At 47.7% G+C, this 22,801-nt stretch overlaps 2 protein-coding genes across 2 annotated transcripts in view; one reads left to right on the forward strand and one right to left on the reverse strand.

Annotated features, from left to right (window-relative positions):
- Positions 1-670: 670 nt before the first annotated feature.
- On the forward strand, positions 671-5,026 carry mrpl17 (mitochondrial ribosomal protein L17). Its single transcript, XM_056286653.1, has 3 exons — positions 671-1,009; positions 4,298-4,366; positions 4,519-5,026. The coding sequence occupies exons 1-3, from the start codon at positions 836-838 to the stop codon at positions 4,774-4,776; spliced, it is 501 nt and encodes a 166-aa protein (XP_056142628.1). The 5' UTR covers positions 671-835; the 3' UTR covers positions 4,777-5,026.
- Positions 5,027-9,165: 4,139 nt separating this feature from the next.
- Positions 9,166-22,801, reverse strand: part of tmem145 (transmembrane protein 145) — a 61,033-nt gene continuing 47,397 nt past the window's right edge. Inside the window, exons 7-15 of the mRNA XM_056286889.1 lie at positions 22,285-22,356; positions 20,382-20,450; positions 19,533-19,613; positions 18,801-18,879; positions 17,010-17,103; positions 13,179-13,351; positions 11,964-12,084; positions 11,601-11,789; positions 9,166-9,408 (exon numbers count right to left, since the gene is read on the reverse strand). Coding sequence (XP_056142864.1) covers positions 9,166-9,408; positions 11,601-11,789; positions 11,964-12,084; positions 13,179-13,351; positions 17,010-17,103; positions 18,801-18,879; positions 19,533-19,613; positions 20,382-20,450; positions 22,285-22,356 — 1,121 coding nt within the window. The remainder of the gene's footprint in view (positions 9,409-11,600; positions 11,790-11,963; positions 12,085-13,178; positions 13,352-17,009; positions 17,104-18,800; positions 18,880-19,532; positions 19,614-20,381; positions 20,451-22,284; positions 22,357-22,801) is intronic.

The raw sequence follows: 22,801 nt of genomic DNA on the forward strand, positions 1-22,801 counted from the left end.
CTGACCCTTTAGCCGAGCGGTTAGCGATGTCCCCTTGTGGTGCAGTACACCTCGTATCGAATCCCGCACCGGGCAAGAAAATAACCGGTTACACGAATAATAAATAACTTTATGTTGTTCATTACATAGTATAGTCCAACGCTGTGGGGTCAATCAAATAAAAAAGAACGAAGGGAAAGAAAGAGCAACATATACGTTCTGTCGTTACTGATGAGACCCAAAAGATAAAAAAACGAGTCGTTTGTGGCCACCGTTCAGTTCTTTTTTTTTTTGTTGAAAAATCTGTTTATTGGGTTTTGCAATGTTTGCAAACAACACAAACAAACAACCATATGCATCCCCCTTCCCTTCCTCCCCCAGAGCAGAGCCAAACAGGAATTTATTTATTTATTTGCTTGTCGTACTGGTGGCAATCCCATCAAAGACGGCGTTTCATTCAGCCGTGCCATTCCAGTTACGGCAGGGTCCCTGCAGTACACGCATGGACCCCCTAAAGAAGCAGAGAAAGGGGGGAAAAAAGCAACAACGAAGAAGAAGAACGAAGAAAGTTAGATAGAATATACTCACGCACACACACGCATGCGCGCGCGCACGGTGCGCAGTTCTATTTCACGAACCCCGGCGTGAGCGGAACGTTTGTTCACGGCTACAAAAACACGTCGGACGAAGATGACGACGTACCGCCAATGTCAAACCAGAACGCACACGGACGCGACCGACCCCCCCTGAGAAATCCCGAACACAGATCACCGGTCGCGGCGTCCGCGTACGGAACAGCCTCGCGGAACGCGTTGAATTCGGTCGTCGGCACGTGTCGGGGAATCCGCAGGGCGACATGCGCCTGACGCCGCGGGCGCTGATATCCCACGGGAGGGTGGCTCGCAGGATCGGTCTGGGCCCCGAGTCCAGAATCAACATGCTGCGGAACATCCTGACCGGACTCGTGCGCCACGAAAGGATCGTGACCACTCAGGCCCGAGCGGACGAGGTTCGGTTCTACGCAGAAAAGGTGAACGCGTGTTGTCCTGACGTCATCGGGAGGGTTGCGGGGAGGGAGGGGGGGCGGCATTCTGGGTTCCGTTGGGTCTGTCAAGTTTGCGGTTAGACCGCTCAAAATCTAGCTGTTTCTTCGGTCCGTCATCCGAACCGCTTCTCCTGCTGTCGGGGTGGCGGGGGGTGCTGGAGCCTATCAGGCGGGGAGACACCCTGGACGGGGAGACACCCTGGACGGGCCGCCGGGCCGTCACACAGGGCCGATGTAAACACATGCTGCCGTTCTGGACTGATTTAATTCCGCTGTTGCCAGGCAGTTTCTACTTTGTTGCCCATCCAGGAAGTAGTTGTGTCTAGTTGATTAACACTGCTACTGGGGTTTCCTCTCCCCCACTTAGCGTCGAGTTGGTCCAAAAAAGAAGTAGAACAAGTTATTATATTTGCAGAGCTACTGTACAGTTTCTGCTTAAATATACTGTAGCGTGCATGGATAAGAAGACACGCTGGTCGCTGGCTGGCGGGTCTGACCCTTTAGTCCAGTGGTTCTCAACCTTTTTGGGGTCCTGGACCCCCTGCGTATTTTTGATCTACCCTGAGGACCCCTCCACCTGATCTTGGGGGAGGGGGGGGTTGCAATTTGATAGAAACAGTAGAAACTGCATTTTAAATTGCATTATAGCATTTATTCACTCTCTGGGGCAAAAACAAGAGCTTTCAGTTGTAACTTAGATATAGTTAACAAAACAGAATTCTTATGCAGTAACTTTCAGATATATGTAACAAAACAGAATATGTATTCAGTAACTTTCAGATATATGTAACAAAACAGAATATGTATTTAGTAACTTTCAGATATATGTAACAAAACAGAATATGTATTCAGTAACTTTCAGATATGTAACTAAACAGAATATGTATTCAGTAACTTTCAGATATGTGTAACAAAACAGAATATGTATTCAGTAACTTTCAGATATATGTAACAAAACAGAATATGTATTCAGTAACTTTCAGATATATGTAACAACAGAATATGTATTCAGTAACTTTCAGATATGTGTAACAAAACAGAATATGTATTCAGTAACTTTTAGATATATGTAACTAAACAGAATATGTATTCAGTAACTTTCAGATATATGTAACTAAACAGAATATGTATTCAGTAACTTTCAGATATGTGTAACAAAACAGAATATGTATTCAGTAACTTTCAGATATGTGTAACAAAACAGAATATGTATTCAGTAACTTTCAGATATGTGTAACAAAACAGAATATGTATTCAGTAACTTTCAGATATGTGTAACAAAACAGAATATGTATTCAGTAACTTTCAGATATATGTAACAAAACAGAATATGTATTCAGTAACTTTCAGGTATATGTAACAACAGAATTTTGATGCAGTAACTTTTAACAATGCAAACGGGAGCGAGATCTCTTATTAAAATACAACAAATTACACTTGTGAAACAGATGTAATTAGAGGAAAAAAGTCCTGTTACCCTTTATAGTTTAGGTAGATAAAGGTCTCAGTCACATTTGAGTAAAATGATCCTATTTCTATAAATGTCATAGGATCTTTTTTTTTAAAGATATTTTATTTTCACGGACCCCTTGCAATTACACCACGGACCACTAGGGGTCCGCGGACCCCCGGTTGAGAAACACTTGCTTTAGTCTAGCGGTTAGCGGTGCCTCCTGCGGTGCGGGCGATACGGGTTCGCGTCCCGGCCGCGGCAGATCCTGTGGTTGCGTTGCCCCCCGAATTCGCTACAATGTTATATCCATGGTGTGGGTGGAGGTCAGTGCTGTGTGGAAATAGCTTGTTACATTCAGCATTTTGTCTTCCCACTGACCTTCATTTGTTTCTATAGAGTTCACTTATTATTACTGATAGGCCGTCAGCTAAAAAGTACAGTTTTAATGGAGGAAACTTTTCGGTGGTGCAGTGGTCAGCGCAGCCCCCTCACAGCCAGAAGGTCCTGGGTTCAAGCCCGGGGGTGGTAGTCCATCCTTGGTGGGTCGTCCTCTGTGTGGAGTTTGCATGTTTCCTCCGGGGGCTCCGGGTTCCTCCCACAGTCCAAAGACATGCAGGTCAGGTAAATCAGCTGTACTAAAATGTCCCTAGGACTGAATGGGTGTGTGTGTGTGTGTGTGTGTGTGGGGCGGGGCCCAGTGATGGCCTGTCCAGGGTGTCTCCCCGCCTGCCGCCCAGTGACGGCTGGGATAGGCTCTAGCATCCCTGAGAGCAGGATAAGCGGTTCAGATAATGGATGGACGGGTGGACTATCTTCAGTTGCTAACCAGGAGTGCTTCTGGATTTGTATAGTCATTTCCATGTGAAAGTTGTGTACAGGTAATATTAAAATGAGAGCTCATTTCTGATCAGATTTTCTCTCCAGAAATGTCAGTTGCACTTAAAACCAACTTGTTTACCTAGGAGATAGACGGGCCTACAATTTCTTTTGCCTGGAGGGATTTTTTTTTTCTTCTAATTCTTTCATGGACTTCAGTGGGATGGGGTTTGTTGACAGGGACCCATTGGAATTTAGAAAGCTTTTCTTTGGAAAATTTTAGAATTCAGACTGTTTTTCTGGGCGGCACGGTCGCCTCACAGCAAGAAGGTCCTGGGTTCGAGCCCCGGGGTAGTCCAACCTTGGGGTTCGTCCCGGGTCGTCCTCTGTGTGGAGTTTGCATGTTCTGCCTGTGTCCTTCGGGTGGTCCGGTTTCCTCCCACAGTCCAAAGACATGTAGGTCAGGTGAATCGGCCATACTAAATTTCCCCTGTGTGTGTGTGTGTGTGTGTGTGTGTGTGTGTGTGTGGGCCCTGTGTGATGGCCTGGCAGCCTGTCCAGGGTGTCTCCCCACCTGCCGCCCAATGACTGCTGGGATAGGCTCCAGCATCCCCGTGACCCTGAGAGCAGGATAAGCGGTTCGGATAACGGATGGATGGAATTTTAGAACTCCGGGCATGGATTAGCAGGCCGGTTAGAGAAGCTATGGATCTGGACCTGATCAGCAGAGAATAAGCAGTACCGTGCTGGTGCAGAATACATGTATTGCTACACTGACGTATCAACAGCCACCTTGTGCTCCCAACAATTTGTCCTCTTTCAAAGTATTATGTGTCCCTTTTGCTGCTGCTGTTGTTATGTCTCGCCAACCTTGTGAGTCCAAATGTTGTGTACAGGTTCGAACAAAATTGGCTATAGCGTTACCTTGTAATGTAATCTTTATTCGTTATCATTTGAATTGCCTCTCCATTGTGTAGTGTTTTGAAATTGTGTCTTTTGCTTAGTTAATCGACTATGGAAAAAAAGGAGATACTGATCCGAAGGCAATGAAAATGGCGGACTTCTGGCTCACGGTAAGTGAAGAACGTGACTGGCCTGCCACTCTTTCCAACTTTCCCCAAGTCAAACGTCAACTGCATGTGGTTAAAAGTTTTCCACAGATTAAGTTCATCAGTTGCAAAGTTTATTTGTGTATTTGATGTGAATTTCCTTTCCATTTTTCAAGGAAAAGGATCTGGTGCCGAAGCTCTTCAAGGTCCTTGCCCCCCGGTTCGAAACCGAGACGAAGGGCTATACTCGGATGGCGCGCCTTCCTAACAGGGAAAACTTGGACAGGGCTAAGATGGCTGTCCTGGAGTATAAAGGAAACCCTTTCCCAAATCTGTACCCTGTCAAAAAACAGAACGAACTGACCCTCATCAACCAGCTGCTCAAGGGCTACAAGGAAGACAAGGCGCGGCAGCTGGAAGCCAAGCTTGATTAGCTTCCTTCTCCCTGCCGGATGAATGATGAAGGGGGCGGCGACGGTATGGTGTTTGAACCTTCCGGTTGGTTGGTCGATGCAGGCGCTTCCAAGGTGTCATTTGCAGATGGTGCAGATTTTGGCATTGACTCATTCCTCCCATCTTTACATCTCAGAAGTTTTGAGTGGACTGAAGCTACGACACTGGTAACATTTCCGACGGGTTTAGAAACAATGCGAGGGTCCCGTCTCAATAAATAATTGTTTGACACCAGGACATTCGTTATCATTGTGTTATCATTTTTTAACTAACTGTTTTGCAGATAGCCTTAAAATACTTGGGTCAACTGTCCAAAGTAACGGGGAGTGTAGGAGAGAGGTGAAGAAGAGAGTGCAGGCAGGGTGGAGTGGGTGGAGGAGTGTCAGGAGTGATTTGTGACAGAAGGGTACCAGCAAGAGTTAAAGGGAAGGTTTACAAGATGGTACTGACACCAGCTATGTTATATGGTCTGGAGCAGCGTTTCCCAACCCAGTCCTCAAGGACCCCCTATCCTGCAGCTTTTCATTGTAACCCTGCATAGGTAGCCCTGCTTGTACTTACTCAACCAATCATCTCACAGCACTTAATTATGCAAGGTGTGCAACAGCTGACATAATTCATTGCTGATTGGTTGAATAACTACAAACAGGTACCTATTCAGGGTTGCAAAGAAAATCTGCAGGATAGAAGTTCCTTGAGGACTGGGTTGGGAAACACTGGTCTGGAGACAGTGGCACTGATGAAAAGACAGCAGGTGGAGCTGGAGGTGGCAGAGTTGAAGATGCTAAGATTTTAATTGGGAGTGATGAAGAAGGACAGGATTAGGAAGGAGTATATTAGAGGGACAGCTCAGGTTGGACGGTTTGGAGACAAAGCACGAGAGGCCAGATTGAGATGGCTTGGACGTGTGGAGGAGAAATGCTGGGTATATTGAGAGAAGGATGCTGAATATGGAGCTGCCAGGGAAGAGGAAGGCCAAAGAGGAGGTTTATGAAGAGAGAGGACATGCAGGTGGCTGGTGTGACACAGGAAGATGCAGAGGACAGGAAGAGATGGAAACGGATGATCCACTGTGGCGACCTCAAAGGGGAACAGCCCGAAAGTAGTAGTAGTAGTAGTGGTAGTAGTAGTTTTGCAAATAACCTTAATGAATCCCAGTTAGGCCTGTTGAATTTCTGAAATCCCTTCCTAGTTGAGACAGGATGAGATGAAAGTAGCGCATTAAGGCAGAGAGGACAACAACACAAAACTTTTCTTCATGTGGGAAAAAGAAAACATGGGGCAGCGGTATGACTAAAAGGCACCTGCAAAGGTGGCCCCATACTGCAGCAGACTGAGATGATTTTCTCCTATATTCAGAAACTAGACTGAAATGGGATTCTGGTAGTGAATGTATGAATAGTGCTATACAAATAAAACCTGATTGATTGATTGAATGTGAAATAATTAGGCTAATTGACATCAGAATGGCCGTGCTAAATTGTCCGTGTGTGTGTGGGGGGAGGGGGGCTCTGTGGCGGCCTGTCCAGTGTGGCCCCCCGCCTGCTGCCCAATGACTGCTGGGATAGGCTCCAGTATCCCCGCGACCCTGCGAGCAGGATAAACGGTTTGGACAATGGATGGATGGATGGACATCAGAATACCACCGGCCTAAAGTCTGTCCTGATGGCATTTTACTTTAGTGTACTCTTATATAACGAGAGTGGGTTCAAAATATGATTAACCTTATTAGATTTACTGCTTTGGACAAATGCCCTTGGCCCGACCGCCACACAAACACTCCCGCTCGTTCGCACGCTCACAGAATGAGACACAGACAAGTCCTGTAACAAAACCAACATGTTTTCTTTTTTAATTAGTTTGGCAAAAAGTGTGTATGTACAGCGTATATAGAATTCTCATTTGACACCATTAAAATGCATTTGAACAGTGCTTCAGTGATGTGCTCGTAACCAGATCGCTCTGAGTAGTAGCCTAAAAGCTGTGCTGTTTTCTGTCCTGCATGCACGGTCCCCCCCTCCGACCGCTCCCCCCCCCACCCCCCGCCCCCCGCGTGCTGGTGCACGTCTCAGTCCAGTACTTCCCAGTCGGCGTACACAATCTGAAGCAGTGATGCGAGTTAGCGGCTCCGTTAGTCCAGTCATTCCAGTGTGTCTGTTAAAGTCAAGTCATGGCAACCATAACCATAGGCAACAGTAAACAAATGGCATGCCAAATATGATTCGGACACGAAACGACCAGAAACAACAACTAATGGTCTTAATTCAAGTATTCTGTTTCACAGACTAAGTTATACCTCTCACTATATTCTTACAGACGACACGCGACGGTCCTAACATCCTAGTGTACTCCAGACATCATAGCAACATGGCCAACGATAAAACTGGACTTAGTCGATTCACCACCGTTTCTATGGAGACCACAAAAAAAACAAACAAAAGCAGCAAGGAACGAACCCTGCCTTGCTAGTCAGGATAAATGTGCTGCGGAGTGTTTAGCGGTGTTGAACGTGTCCCCTTCGCTCAAGTGTCCCGACGTCCGGGGACATTTTCACAACGTGGTCGCGGATGTTGGCTAGTTCTACGCAGCTGGGACACCGCCGGGCGTGACGCGAACGTGGCTCCAAAGCGGGACTACGGGGCGACAGTGCCGCAAATAAAACAGGAGTTAAGACCAGGAACATTAAGGTGCTCCATGCAGGACAAAACCAAAATGTACAGATAGCTTCACAGTTTATGAGATTCCCTCCTCTTTTTTTCCCCCCCCTTTGCCACTGCTCACCATCGGGGGATACAAAACTACCAGCAGGGTATTTGCAAACTTTTCCCACAGTCCAGTGTGAAACAAACGTGATTTACCGGTGTGAAAAGCCCACAAATACACACGTTCGGGGTACTGGCCAGGGGTAAATGAGGACGTCTCCTGTAGCCAAACACCGGCCTCCTGCCGCTCGATCACGGATGCGTCGGGAAGGAAGCTGTCAAGGTAAGGAAAAAGAAGAAGAAGAAGAAAGTACAGAATTCCCAGTAACTTGAACATCACCCCATCCTTGTGCTCTATTGCGTCAGTACATTCACCAAGGTCTACATAGATCAAGCCTATTTTGCGCTCCAGTGAAAAGCGAAGTGAGGTACTACATTGTTTTATACTGCGGCGTGGACGGTGTGAGAGGGGGGTCTGATCGCAATAACGACTGAGAGGCGTCGACGGCTCTCCTGTGAGATCTCATCGCTGCCAATTCAAAAAAAAATATATAGCTTATTGTATGTATTTACAAAAGTACGATGTTCGAATACACACAACAAGCACGGGTCGTATGGTCAGATGGAGTAAATAGGTCCACTTTCAGACAGGGAGTACAATACAAACATGCATGTTTTCTTACGAGTACCTAGAAGTGCCCACGGTAAAGGTGACATTGTACATTTTACACATCAGCATACCAAGCCAGAGTAACCTGGAGCGACTAAGGTATAGAAGAATATAAAGGAACCCAAAACCGATCTACAGAGAGAGTGGATACGCTTTATCAAAATTTGTCAAACGTAAGTGTTGGACCTGTGACGGCCTGTGCAGGGTGTCTCTCGATGACTGCTGGGATAGGCTCCAGCATCCCTGCAACCCAGACAGCAGGATAAGCAGTTTGGATAATGGATGGGATGGACGGATAAAGAAAAATTACGTCCCCCCTTTTTTTTTTTCCTACAGGGGATAAATACTTAAGTGGTCAAATTTAATGGCGGGAGAATTTCGATGGTCACAGCACCGATTCAAATTCAATGATGAAGAAAGGAACAAAATGGGTTTTTTTTTTTTTTGCAATAAAAGTTCAAATTATTTAGAGTGGTCGTGCTCTCCCTATTTTAGCTATTTACAAACTCCTCCCGCCCCACCTTTTGATGCCTTATGAATTTTTGAATCGGAGCGTTTTAGAGTTTTGTTCATTTCTGCATCGTGCACAGCTATCATCCTATTGCTCGGGCTACATCCACTTTGTCATCTTTCTCCCTGTGTGCCCCTTACTGCTCAACATCAAATATTTATTGCTTCTTTATTCTTTTACAAGCTCAGCACTCCTTTTTCACAGCCATTTCCCCATTTCTCCTCCATCCCAGTCATTTTTCAACGCTCCCCATTGACAGGTGAAGTAAAGAAAAGAGAGAAAAGTGATGCTCGGGGATTCCATTTCACATGCATGCTCCCGATGACTTCTCCTTCATCCGTCCTTTTTTCTGTGGCTCATATCTTTCCACGGTCAAAGCTTTTTTTCCACTTCCCACTTACTCTTTCGTTCCTCTATGCATACTGATGTTCCATTGCCTTCATTCCCTCCCCCATATCTTTCTGTCCATCTATTCTTCTGCCCCGTCTCACGCCTTTGTTCCCAACCCTGCTCCTCCTCCGCTCTGCATGCTGAAATACTCTGTGAAGGATGGGAGCCGGGGAGGTACCGGGGGGGATTGTGTGGCCAGGCGGGGGGGTATAGCGGGTGGTGGCGGCGGCGGGAACGTTGACGTCAAGTCGGCAGTGGTGGTGATGATCTTTTGCTCGCTATTTCTTGGCACCTCTTGTCCCTTCCGGGCCACTGTTTCCTCCACCGTCTTCACCGGGTCCTAAGAAAGTTCAGAGACCAGTGATTATATGCCATTTAGTGTGGTCTGGTTTCTTTCTCTCTTTTTTTTTGGGGGGGGGGGGGGTTCTCCCTTTTTCGCCCCAATTGTATTTGGCCAATTACCCCACTCTTCCGAGCTGTCCCGGTCGCTACTCCACCCCCTCTGCCAATCCGGAGAGGGCTGCAGACTACCACATGTCTCCTCCGATACATGTGGAGTCGCCAGGCGCTTCCTTCTTTTCACCTGACAGTGAGGAGTTTCACCAGGGGGACGTAGCGCGTGGGAGGATCACGCTATTCCCCCCACCCGGAACAGGCGTCCTGACCGACCAGAGGAGGCGCTTGTGCAGCGACCAGGACACATACTCACATCCGGCTTCCCACCCGCAGACACAGCCAATTGTGTCTGTAGGGACGCCCGACCAAGCTGTAGGTAACATGAGGATTCGAACTGGCGATTCCCGTGTTGGTAGGCAATGGAATAAACCACTACACTACCCAGACGCCTGGTCTGGTTTCTTTGACGTTGTAATCTTCCCACCATTAATGAGAGACTAAACCCTTGACCATTTTATTGAGTTCTTTTTTATCTATAGGGTAAAAACCATTCAAAGGTTCAAAGCATGCCAGGCTGCTACTCTGTGATGTAAGCATAGCAGGATAAGCACAGCTGCAGCTAACAGACTTAATAATGGGTCCGTTGGACGTAGGTATATGTCAAAGAACCAGCACTGACAGTACTAGTGACAATTGTTCGTGCTGGCTCTTTCTGTCTTTCTGTCCTCGCTGGTTCTTTGGCACATCCAAAGCAAACAGACCCACTTTTAATGTTATTAGCTGCAGCTGTGTTTATCCTGCTATGCTAACATCACAGAGTACCAAGCCAGCCTGGGAGGCTTTTAACCTTGAGATGGTTTTTAAACAGTAGATGTCAGCATATTCAAAAAGGTCTAGGGTTAAGTCACTGTTCAACAACAATCACAAATCATGACTCTTTCAGATGGAAGAAAAAATACATTGCAGATGACAAAAGAGGGAAAACCTCACAGACATCATTTTGACAACTCCCTCTCTCGCCCTCAAAATCATTAACACTGTAGATGAAAGAGGCAGACTACCTTACATCTCTGCAGGTCTCCATTCAGCTTTTATCCAAGCCAATTACGATAGTCTCCACATACCCTTTTCTGACTAGACCCCATGTCAGATTCTGTGGTATAACATATTGTCTGTGTATACAAAATCATACACTTAGTGAATTAAGTAGATGGAACAGCTTCTTAATATTGAGTTACACCTCATTTTACACAAATCTGTATGTATGGCTCAGGTCGACAACCCCTTTTTTAATCTGTCTTCTCACCTTCATCTACACATTCCCTGCATAACTGAGGTGTATACAACAGGTTAAATCAATAAATGATCATAAATGTGCTTGACAACTTGATGACCAGAGCAGTTGGTTCTCATACATTGTACTCGTGCACTGATTTGTACATATTTTGTACAGCATATTGCATGACTATCCAGGTGTTCTGACAGCTGGAATGATTTGACTTGTCTCATCTTAACAACTTCCATCCCAAACATTTATCTCCCCTGAAGCCTTGCTCAGCTGCTCATTGGGAATCTCAACGTATCCCCAGCCCAGCTGGTGGAAGATTCAATTTTTCCAATGGGTCCCGGGGTCTCCTCTTTATCTGTACACCTCAGAAAGGAGGCGACCTGCTGCCTGAACCGACTCCTTCCAAATTGTTTACAGCAGGTGGCTCCAACTCAAAGCCCTCTCAGATCGCTAAGCTCTCCATCCTGTTGTTGAGGGTGAACCCAACCACCCTGCAGAGGCAACCTCATTTTAGCACAGGGTGTTAGAAATCTCATTTTCCCGTTAATCACACCAAAAAAAAAAGAAAAAAGTTTTCTTTCACTTTATCCACAACCCGTTTCTTTCTGTCACTCCCCAAAGCTTGTGACCGAGGTGTTTAGTCAGAACAAAGATTGACGAGTCGACTGGGGGCTTTTGTTTGAGACTCTGCTCTCTTTAACCACCACAGTCCAAAACGATCCCTGGACTACTGCTGTGCTGCCTAATAGGGAGAAAAACAATCTCACAATCCCAACTGCCTGAGGGCAGACTTTCATCCTTTCGCCCAAAGGCATATACACACCACAAAGTTAGTCTGTGTCGCTCACCGACTGAATGGAGAAGAGTTCAGTGAAGTTGGGTTGAGAGTCACCCAGGAAGGAGCTGTTTCCATAGGCATGATGGGGGAAGCCCTCACCCCCAGCCTCCCCCTTCGGACTGGACAGCAGGATCCCGATTTGGGATGTCCGAACATGGTAAGGGAAGTTCTTATTGGCTGCTGAGGGCCGTGTGATTATCTGACAGTAAAAAGAAGATGAAGGAATATGAAGATACAGTTGTTTAAATTCCCGAAAACATAGCTCAACCCTCTCCGGCCAAAAAACAAAAAAGCAAAAACAAAACCCAATCTGAGTCACTGTATGGGTGCGAGTGTGCGCGTGCATGAGTCAGTGAGAGAGTGCAGCACTTACAAGGAACACAATATGGGCATAGAGATGGATGCCTAGCTGAATGCCATTGACAATCTTCTCCCGTGCCCAGCGAGGAATGCCAAAATTAGCAATCAGAGCCATAACTGGCACCGCGAAAAACCTGAGCGAGAGAGAGAGGGAGGGAGAGAGAGAACAAAATTGATGATTGATAACAAGGACAGGAAGAGAATACACATAATGGAAAGCCACGAACACCGTTCAATGGTGGGAGAGCAAAAAAAGAGAGAATAAAGGAGAGGAGACAGATAATGAGGTGCGGGATAGCTGTGGTAATTAGAGAGAGAGAAGTGCAGAGATAATATTAGTCCTTATAATTGACCCTTCATTCCGTGTGACACATTTAGAACCAGCAATTACACACAGTCATGATCGAGCACAGGAGCTGATTGCGGGGGCGGGCATGGGCGGAGCCGTGGGAGGCCACCGAGAAAGAGCATCTTTGAGTACGCAGCACGGAAGCGCCAACGACCTTATGCGCAGTTCAACAGCAGCGTAAATTAACCAAACAGAGGAGACGCCGAACGGCTGAGCACGTAGATATTTTACTCGATCAGTCATTCGCTGAGCTGCTACGAGAGAGAGTAGGGAGGAGGTCAAAGACGTTAGACAAGTACAAGAAAGGTTCCCTAAAATAAATAATGACTTTCAAGTCAAGAGCAATACATTGCCAGCTATCTTACGTGCACTTTATAGGGCAACATAAATCACTGAAACCAAGGAGACCTCAAAGAGACCATATACACATATATATATATATATATGTCGCACGGTGGCACAGTAGTTAATGCAGTTGCCTCAAAGTAATAAGGTCCTGGGTTCGAGCCTCGGGGTAGTCCAACCTTGTGGGGTCATCCTCTGTGTGGAGTTTGCATGTTCTCCCCGTGTCTGCGTGGGTTTCCTCCGGGTGCTCCGGTTTCCTCCCACAGTCCAAAGACATGTAGGTCAGGTGATCGGCATTACTAAATTGTCCCTAGGTATGAGTGTGTGTGTGGGCTCTGTGTGATGGCCTGGCGGCCTGTCCAGGGTGTCTCCCCACCTGCCGCCCAATGACTGCTGGGATAGGCTCCAGTGTCCCCGCGACCCTGAGAGCAGGATGGGCGGTTTGGATAATGGATGGATGGATGGATGGATGGATATATATATATATATATATGTGTGTAGGAAAGAAGAGCAGAAAAGCAGAGTGGCTCTCACCATAAGGTGTAGGTAGTGAAGAAGGGGATGTAGAAGGGCTGTTTCTCAGGGTAGTGTTTCAGGGATATCAGGACAGCGTAGCAGAACCACACATAGGCCAACAGCTGCAGCCCCATCAGTCCATAGCCTGCAGGGCTGTCGTAGGCATACAGCACCTCACCTGGGTCAAAGAACTGGCGCGCACACACACACACACACACACACACAATTACCCAAACCTTAGTCTGAATCTGGGCCAAAAAATATCCCCAAATAACTGACATGTCAACCTAACTTTAAGCCCTTATCCCTGAGAACACCTAACTTTAATGCTAAACCCAAGTCTAACCATAACCCCTGGTGTAACCCGAGCCGTAAACTGAACCCCTAGCCCGGACGTAACAAATCTCCTTGTGGTGACCAAACAAATGTCCCCACAAGTTGGTTGTTTTGTGATTTTACTTTCCTTATGAGGACATTTGGGTCTCATGAGTGTACTTGACCGAGAACAGGAAAACACACAAACCCAGGCATCATGCTGGATATATTTAAAGCCGTGGTGTACATATACGCATACAGAAGCATCGAACAGGCACAGTCCAGTGCATCTCCGTGATTATTTTGTAAGCAGTCGAACAACAGACGTTGTCTAATGCCCCTTTTCCACTATGTGGCACCGGCTCAACTCGACGTGTTCGTTTTCCATTACCGGAAAGTACCGGCATTTTTGGTAACTGTTACCACTTTTTCGGTGCCACCTTTGTCGAGGTTCCAAAAAAAAAAAAAGAGAGAAAAAAACTGGAGTGGATACCAAAATCAATGCAGACCAGCTACACTGAGGGGGTACTGTTACGGTGATGGAAAACGACACTCTGCGAGTCCCGTCCAGTCGAGCCGGTACCATGTGGTGGAAAACGGGCGTAAGTTCTCTACGCCCCAGTTTAAGAGCTGGACCTGCTCGTGGTTTGGCTGGTTCAAAACTCTGCTTGTAACACATTGCGTGAGATGGTGTTTCTTTGACATTGACACTTCTTCTAAATTGGGTCATTGGCGTGTGTGTGTGTGTCTGTGGACAGTGGATTACCTTTCACAGGCCAGTGGCTGGATAACACTGGTCATACAGGGTTACTCTTGCTCCAAGCCTGCATTATGCATAGCCCTCATAGCTAGCCACAGACGCGTCTTTCTGAATCCGCAGCAAACCAGAATCGGATAGGTTCCCAGCCGCAGGGCCGGCGTCGGCAACACGCCTCAGTTCGTAGTACAACCAGCTCTGTTTCACTTCCAGTTGTAACCTACTTCAGCTTATTTTTAGTTTAGATGGCTCCTGGGTCTCCAGTTCTCTATTAGGAGGGAGCATGTACGGCTGGAGGAGGGCAGCGGCAGATAAATTGCGGCGCTCCAGCTCCACGTATTGCAGCATGAGGGATGGCTATAGGCTCCGGTGTTAAATATAACCCGGATAGTTCCACCGCATTATTCCCAGCGCATCATTACCACGCCGAATTCGACGACTTTAACTCACAGCCCCCAAAGCGTGGAATCGTTCGACGTCCTACCGTGTCAAGGCACCGCAGCGACGACACGAAAATCTATGTCGCCATTAGGCCTCCGAGCGCATCACTAATTCATACGCTCGCATATTAAACACAAGCAAATCATATTTAAGCCCTCGCGCCTCCCGATGAGGGATAGGATTCGAGAAAGACGCTCAGTTCACCGGGTCTTATCGGCTCGGGGTCCATTACATACACAGACTGGGGTAAGATACAGATCTGCACACGACTGAGTTTTCCAAGGAAAAAAAAAAACCCAACCCTGAAGAGTCGCTGATCACACGTTTCACTATCTCGTGTCAAAACGATAAAAATGCAGTCGTCCACTGTAAGGGTGGTATGACATGAAGTGAATTATCACTTAAAGCGAAGTTGGGGGCTTTTTTTTGGGGGGGGGGGGTTGGATAACCATCTAATTGACATGTATGCTCTTTTTAATAACGTTGGGCTACAAATTAAAACAGGGCTATGATGCTTTAGGTCTTCTGGTGAGTTCAGAGGCAGATTTTTGGATTTTCACGGCGGACGTGGCGCCGTTCAGGATCATGAATAATTTTAGTTTTAAATTATTTGGATTTTTTTTTGCCCCCTTTTTCTCCCCAATTGTACTTGGCCAATTACCCCACTCTTCCGAGCCGTCCCCGGTCGCTGTTCCACCCCCCTCTGTCGATCCGGGGAGGGCTGCAGACTACCACATGCCTCCTCCGACACATGTGGAGTCGCCAGCCGCTTCTTTTCACCTGACAGTGAGGAGTTTCGCCAGGGGGATGTAGCACGTGGGAGTATCACGTTATTCCCCCCCGGTTCCCCCTCCCCACCCCGAACAGGCGCCCCGACCGAGGAGGCGCTACTGCAGCGACCAAGACACACACCCACATCCGGCTTCCCACCTGCAGACACGGCCAATTGTGTCTGTAGGGACGCCCGACCAAGCCGGAGGTAAAACGGGGATTCGAACCGGCGATCCCCGTGTTGGTAGGCGACGGAATAGACCGCTACTCTACCCGGACGATAATTAAACATTTTAACGTTGGATTTCCAGCATGACCTCAGATAAAAGTTATTTTGCCACACCTGAAAGACCAAAAATGATCATTTTATATAAACCATTTGGTCAAAACAACCAAATGATTTAAGCAATGCCAGAACAGGAATGTCTTGGTCACCTTTGATCAGTATAAGCAGTTGATCTCTATAACCATTATGACTATAAACAGTTTCCAGTGTGGGAGATGTGGAAAGGGAGGTTACCAGGACTTACACATCACAGGAACCCTCGCAGCTCTGTTTGTTGCTTAGCTGTGTCTTTATGGATGCTCAATAATCCAGGTAAGAAAATCACAAAAAGGTGACTCAGTTCATTTGGACACGCCGTTTATTGAGAGAGAAGTTTCATCACTCATCTAAGTGACCTCTTCAGTCTCAACTGACTGCAGGTGTCCCCACCCTTATAATCAATACAGTGGCATTAAGACCGAAACCAACGATCAACGGGGAGTCAAAGAGGTCATCTAAGTGATGAGGGAATGACCATCCCTGAACGGCGGGGGGGTGTAAGAGTACATCTGTCGCCCTCTTACAATGTTGTGATTGCAAAAACATTCCCAAAATCCTCTGTGAATAATATGCATATGAAACTGATCAAAGGGCGTCCGGCTAGCGGTCTATTCTGTTCCCTACCAACACGGGGCTCGGCGGTTTGAATCCCTGTGTTGACTCCGACTCGATCGGGCGTCCCTACCGACACAACTGGCCGTGTCTGTGGGTGGGAAGGAAGCCGGATGTGGGTATGTGTCCTGGTCGCTGCACTACTGCCTCCTCTGGTGGGGGCGCCTGTTTTTTTTTTGGGGGGGGGGGGATGATGAGTGATAGATGAGTGATGAAACGTTTCTGTCAGTAAACACTGCGTCCAGATGAACCGATTCGACCTTCTTTGAGTCGCTTAGATGTGCACGGCTCTCCGTGTCCATAAACGCCATCCTCTTGGTACATATTCGTGAAAAGTATGCAATGGTGTGAAGACGGACCCGACAGGAGGTCATCACAGCCCATGTACAGCCTGACTGCCCTCACTCATTAATATCTAAGACACAATTTATCGCCCAAGGAAACACACCGTAAAACACATTGCCATAGTAGTTAATCACACCCATCTGGTTATCTTTGGGAGAGAATCTCACCACCATCTCGGACATGGTTATATTTCCTGCCCGTCTGACAGCTGGGGAGAAAGTTGATGATGGAACTGAGAGCTGACCCAGGTGCAATATGGGTAATGTTGCGTGTGGCGCCTTACCTCTGCCTCGTAGATGAAGAGGATGACGTAGGTGATGGTGTAGACTGTCATGTAGATGCTCAGTTTAACCGATCCGCTGTGACTGATCCTTGCTCTGACACATACACACACAGACACACACACACAGACACGGCGGGAGAGGTCACTTGCTTGTCAGATGGAAACAGCAGGCTAACACACTAACACTCACGGTTACAGACACCCATGCACAGGGATGTGAAGGAATGCATGCTTACATAACATTCTCTCTCTCTCTCGCCCCCCCCCCTTTACCTGTCCTTGTTTCACACACACAAACGCACACACACACACACACACACTCATATACTCCTTCACACCCCAGTGCAGACAGCTCAATTTAAACACAAGCTATTCATCAGCACATCTCTGGGAGCACATATGGTGTCAGTAATGTAGTGTTTACCTCTGTCAGCTCCCCCCGTGTGCAATGCATCGGTCTGCACAGACGCAAAACACCCATTCACAGTGATAGAGCCCCGCCACGCTGACTAACTTTTCAGATGACACAATCTCTGTGGAGGGTGTTATGACTGCAGCGGCAAGGCTCGACGCTGAAAAACACCGCCTCTGTGCCTCACACAGAAAGACGTTGGCATGTGTGTACATAAACATGCACACTCACACACACGGCCACCCGCAACCACTCTCACGGTCTTGCGTAAACATGCAGGCACTTTAATACGCACAATATGGCATCTGCAAATTGTGCATGCATGCATGGTTGGCTTCGTAGGGACAGAATCAGAATCAACTTTATTGGCCAAGTGTGCCTATGCACCTGACCTACATGTCTTTGGACCGTGGCAGGAAACCAGATCACCCGCAGGAAACCCACGCAGACACGGGGAGAACATGCAAACTCCACGCAGAGGACGACCCAGGATGACCCCCAAGGTTGGAGAACCCCGGGGATCGAACCCAGAACCTTCATGCTGTGAGGCGACCGCACCAACCACTGTGCCACCGTGCCGCATGGCTGAATATGCCCATATGTTATACAATAATGCTTATATACTATGTTGCCCATACACTATACCATATACCAGTACCACAACTCCACAACCCATCATGCCCATATACAATGCTATATACTCCCACTATATTAAATGATATTATCTTATGTACCAGAAGTATACACTATATATTCACCTACCTTCCACCTCAGAAGGTCAAACTATATTATATAGCTGTTACAACCATGACAATAACCACAATAGTGTGTAACCAGTATACAGCAGTCGTTTTTGTATTTACAATTGTACATTTGTATTGAACAAACATCTGTATTTCACATCTGGATTAAAGAGGTAGTGCACAGTGTAGTTATATAGGTGAGACATCTTGACCAGAGGGGGCTGTTTACAAAGCATCACATTTACATAATAAGTGTGTATTCCTGCACCATACGGCTAAGTGTTGATGAGAGAGGTGGCCTGTGGGAAAACACTGTTCCTGTGTCCGGTGGCTTTGCTGCACATTACTCTGCAGTGCTTGCCAGAGGGTAGGAGTTCAAACAGACTGTGTCCTGGGTGTGTGTGTGTGTGTGTGTGTGTGTGTGGGGGGGGGGGGGGGGTGATGATTCTGCCCGTCCGTTTCCGGGCTCTAGAGGTGTTCAAGTCCTGCAGGGTGGGTAAGGGAGCGCCAATGATTTTTTTTTTTCTGCTGTCCTTACTGGTTGCTGCAATCTGTTCCTATCCTGTTTTGTTACTGCTCCGAACCAGACTGGATACACCGGAAAGATGCACACACACACACACCGCAGACCCCTACCTTGTGACTGTGAAACCTTTTCCCAACAGTATCAGCATCAGAAGGAATACCAAGAAACTGACCGAGAACAGTAATTTCCCTGGAGAGAGACAAAAACAGAGAGTGGGGGAGAGAGATAGAGAAGAGAGAGAGAGCGAGAGAAAGACAGAGAGAGTGAGACGGGGGGGGGGGGGGAGATAGAGGGGAGAGAGAGAGGAGAGATAGAGGGGAGCGAGAGAGAGAGAGGAGAGATAGAGAGAGAGGAGAGATAGAGGGGAGCGAGAGAGAAAGAGAGAGAGCGAGAGAAAGACAGAGAGAGTGAGACGGGGGGGGGGAGATAGAGAGGAGAGAGAGAGGAGAGATAGAGGGGAGCGAGAGAGAGAGAGGAGAGATAGAGAGAGAGGAGAGATAGAGGGGAGCGAGAGAGAAAGAGAGAGAGGAGAGAAGAGATGAGTGAGAGCGAGAGAGAGAGAGAGAGAGAGGAGAGCAAGAGCGAGAGAGGCAGAGGGGTAATTAGGTTGTGGTTACTGAATCTGGAAAGCCATATGGGGAGATGAAATTTAGGTCGTCCCATAGGCGCACACACATGCTACACTGTCCTACAAACACACACACACACAGAGTTACACATAATAGTCCTTCCCACCTGCTGCCACTACTATCCATCATCTTCCATTCACTCATTCTGTTAGTGGCGGTCCGGTGGGAGGACCATGTCAGTCAGTCAAACAGTGATTTGGGATTTGCACTCACCGAGTATTTTCAGACTACCGTTGCCAACTCCATCTCGAGCGTACATGCCCCAGTAGATACAATGGAACAACAGGCTGAGCACTGTTAAGATGAAGGAGAGAGGGAGAGGGAGGGAGGGAGAGAGAGGGAAAGAGGGAAAGAGAGAGAGTTGGGTGCTTAGTTAGGGACAGTGGTAGAGGACAAGAGGAGGCGAGGCGGCCCAGAAGAGCGAGGAGGGGGGACGAATTGGAGTGAGCGAGGAAGGGCAGAAAGAAGGACAGCGGAGGTTTGGAGAGGGTTTGTAAGGGAAAACGGGAGACGCAGGAGAGAGTGTGATAATGAAGAGATAGAGAGAGGGCACAGAGAGGAGGACAGAAGTGGTGGTGGGGGGGGGGGGGCAGACAGAGGGAAGAACGCAGAGAGGGAGAGTAAGATAACCAGGCAGAGGAAAGAGCCGGATGAGGGAGGGGGAGAGAGGGGAAACAAGAAATTAGAAGGGGGCTGGAGAGGAGGGGGTGGGGGACCGGGGCAAGGGAGGAGGACGAGTGTGAGAGATAAGCGGCGAGGAGAATTAGTCGGGGGGGAGAGCATGCTCCGCTAAACACCGCAGAGAAGCGCCTCCATTTGCAAGCGCTCCCATTCATAGGCTAATAAACGTGATGATATCTCTGAAGGACGGATTACAGGTACGAGATGCTCCCCGCCATCTGAAAGGCTTATTGTGATGTCGCACACCAACGCACGGAGCTCGCGCGGGATGCGGACAGGTGTCCGTCGACTCATCCATTTGTGTGCGTTTGCTTGTATGTGTGCGTGTGTTGTGTGTCTTTGTGCTTTTGCACATTCGAAATAATCATCATTATTACTCACCCTCCACACCCGCCGCCGTCATAAACATCTTGTAAGTTGTATGAAGGAGCTGTCTTCCCTTCAGATTGTCTGCACGGAATAAAAAAAAAAACAAGAATGAGAAGGGGGGTAGAACAGAGGAGGAGGAATGGAGCAGAGATAAAAGGGATGAAAGGGATGGAGATAGGTTAGCAGATGGTGAGGCAGAGTAAGAGAGAGAGAGACGGAGGGGGGGATAAAGTGAGACGGAGAGAGACAGACTGAGCAAGAGACAGAGAGAAGGAGGGAAAGAAAAGAATCGGAGCGCTAGAGAGAGGGTCCAGATAGATGGGGAAAACATCCATCAGTATGCATATTAATGCTGACCATATTACCATGCACACCATTTTCAGTTCTGCCGCTACCAAGTACAGCGAAATATCGTTTCTGAAGTGGTTATTTAAGCAAGCAATTTCCAAACAAAAAACACTTATTTGCAAGAGTGGCCAAGTGGCCTTGGCGAATGTTTGCAAAGGGAGGAAGTCACAGACAGCACACACACACACACACACACACACACACAGAGCTGTCACTCATGCAAAGGGACTCAGTAGCTTCATCAAAGATACTCTGATGGTGGTTAAGGGAAGAGTAACACACATCCCCATCCTACTGAAGAAGAAGAATCATCATCATCTCCAGCATATATTTTTGGATGCATCCACTCACCAACATTTCTTGGAGGTGCTGCATACCCCGCCTCGAATCTATGCAGGTTCATGAGGTGCTTCATATCTAAATTCCTCCTACTACTACTTTGGGCTGCTCCTGTTAGGGGGCACCACAGTGGATCATCCGTTTCCATCTCTTCCTGTCCTCTGCGTCTTCCTCTGTCACACCAGCCACCTGCATGTCCTCCCTCACCACATCCATAAACCTCCTCTTTGGCCTTCGTCTTTTCCTCTTCCCTGGCAGCTCCATATTCAGCATCCTTCTCCCAATATACCCAGCATCTCTCCTCCACACATGTCCAAGCCATCTCAATCTTGCCTCTCTTGCTTTGATATCTAAATTTTTTCATATCTAAATTCCACCATTATGCACAATTCACATATATCCATCCACCCATCCATCCATTATCCAAACCGCTTATCCTGCTCTCAGGGTTACGGGGATGCTGGAGCCTATCCCAGCAGTCATTGGGCGGCAGGCAAGGAGACACCCTGGACAGGCCGCCAGGCCATCACACAGCTGACACACACACATACCTAGGGATAAATTAGTACGGCCGATTCACCTGACCTACATGTCTTTGGACTGTGGGAGGAAACCGGAGCCCCCGGGGGGAAACCCACACAGACACGGCGGGGAGAACATGCAAACTCCACACAGAGGACGACCCCCAAGGTTGGACTAACCTGGGGCTCGAACCCAGGACCCTTCTTGCTGTGAGGCGACCGTGCTAACCACTGCGCCACTGTACCGCCCATTTATATATTCATATCTACATAAAAGAAAATATATGTGCATCATGACCTTCATGTCACAAGCTCACGTCTCTTACCATTGGCCTCCCACCAACCTCTCCATTCAAACACTGCCACTGCCAGACCTCCCCATTCCTTCACTACTCCTCAGAGTGGATTTCATGCTGTCAAACTACAGCCCCCCCCACACACACACACACACACACCATGGACACGGGAGGAGTAAGAAGCACGCTCTACTTTTACTTATCGTAGGGAACACGAGAACGTACTCCTGTCCCATCAAGGAAACATGTAGATTTTATAATACATTAGGATCTTCATGGCAGCTATGCACTATGAAGGACATGATAAATCAGTCAGTCCACTCATGAGAAACGGGGGGGGGGGGGAAGAGAGAGAGAGACTAAATGGGGGGGCAGAGAGAGAGACAGAGAGGGAGGGGATGGGGTACTTACAGGCAAAGTAACAGGAGAGGAGGAAGACCATAGTGAAGATGACCAAGAACGTGATGTCCGTCTCAAGGATCCCTGGAATGAAGGGGAGGACAGGCACAGAGAGAGAGCGACAGAGAGACAGAGAGACAGAGAGAGAGAGAAAGGAATGAAGGTGGGTGGGAAAGGAGAGGTAGAGGAACAAGAGAAGGTGTGGAATGGAAGCAAGAGAATGAGGGAGAGGGAGAGAAGGAGGAGGTGAAGGATGGAGGGGGAACGCAGGTGAAAGGGGGTGAGGGAGAAGGACAGGGTTGAAAAACAGAGACAGGAACGTGACAAGGGTATTAAATTAAGCGAGGTACAGAAAGACAGACAGACAGACAGACAGAGAGAGAGAGGGCGTTAGAGGAAAGAACATAGGGGGTGATGTAGGAATAATTCAGTTAGTGGCATGGCCACCTCAGTCTCTTCTCCTTCCTTTTCATCCCTCCCTCTCAGTTCATCTATCATCATTAATTCATTCAGCCATCCCTTCATTATT

This window comes from Lampris incognitus, chromosome 9 (genome assembly GCF_029633865.1).
Source record: "Lampris incognitus isolate fLamInc1 chromosome 9, fLamInc1.hap2, whole genome shotgun sequence".
NCBI classification, from domain to species: Eukaryota; Metazoa; Chordata; class Actinopteri; order Lampriformes; family Lampridae; genus Lampris; species Lampris incognitus.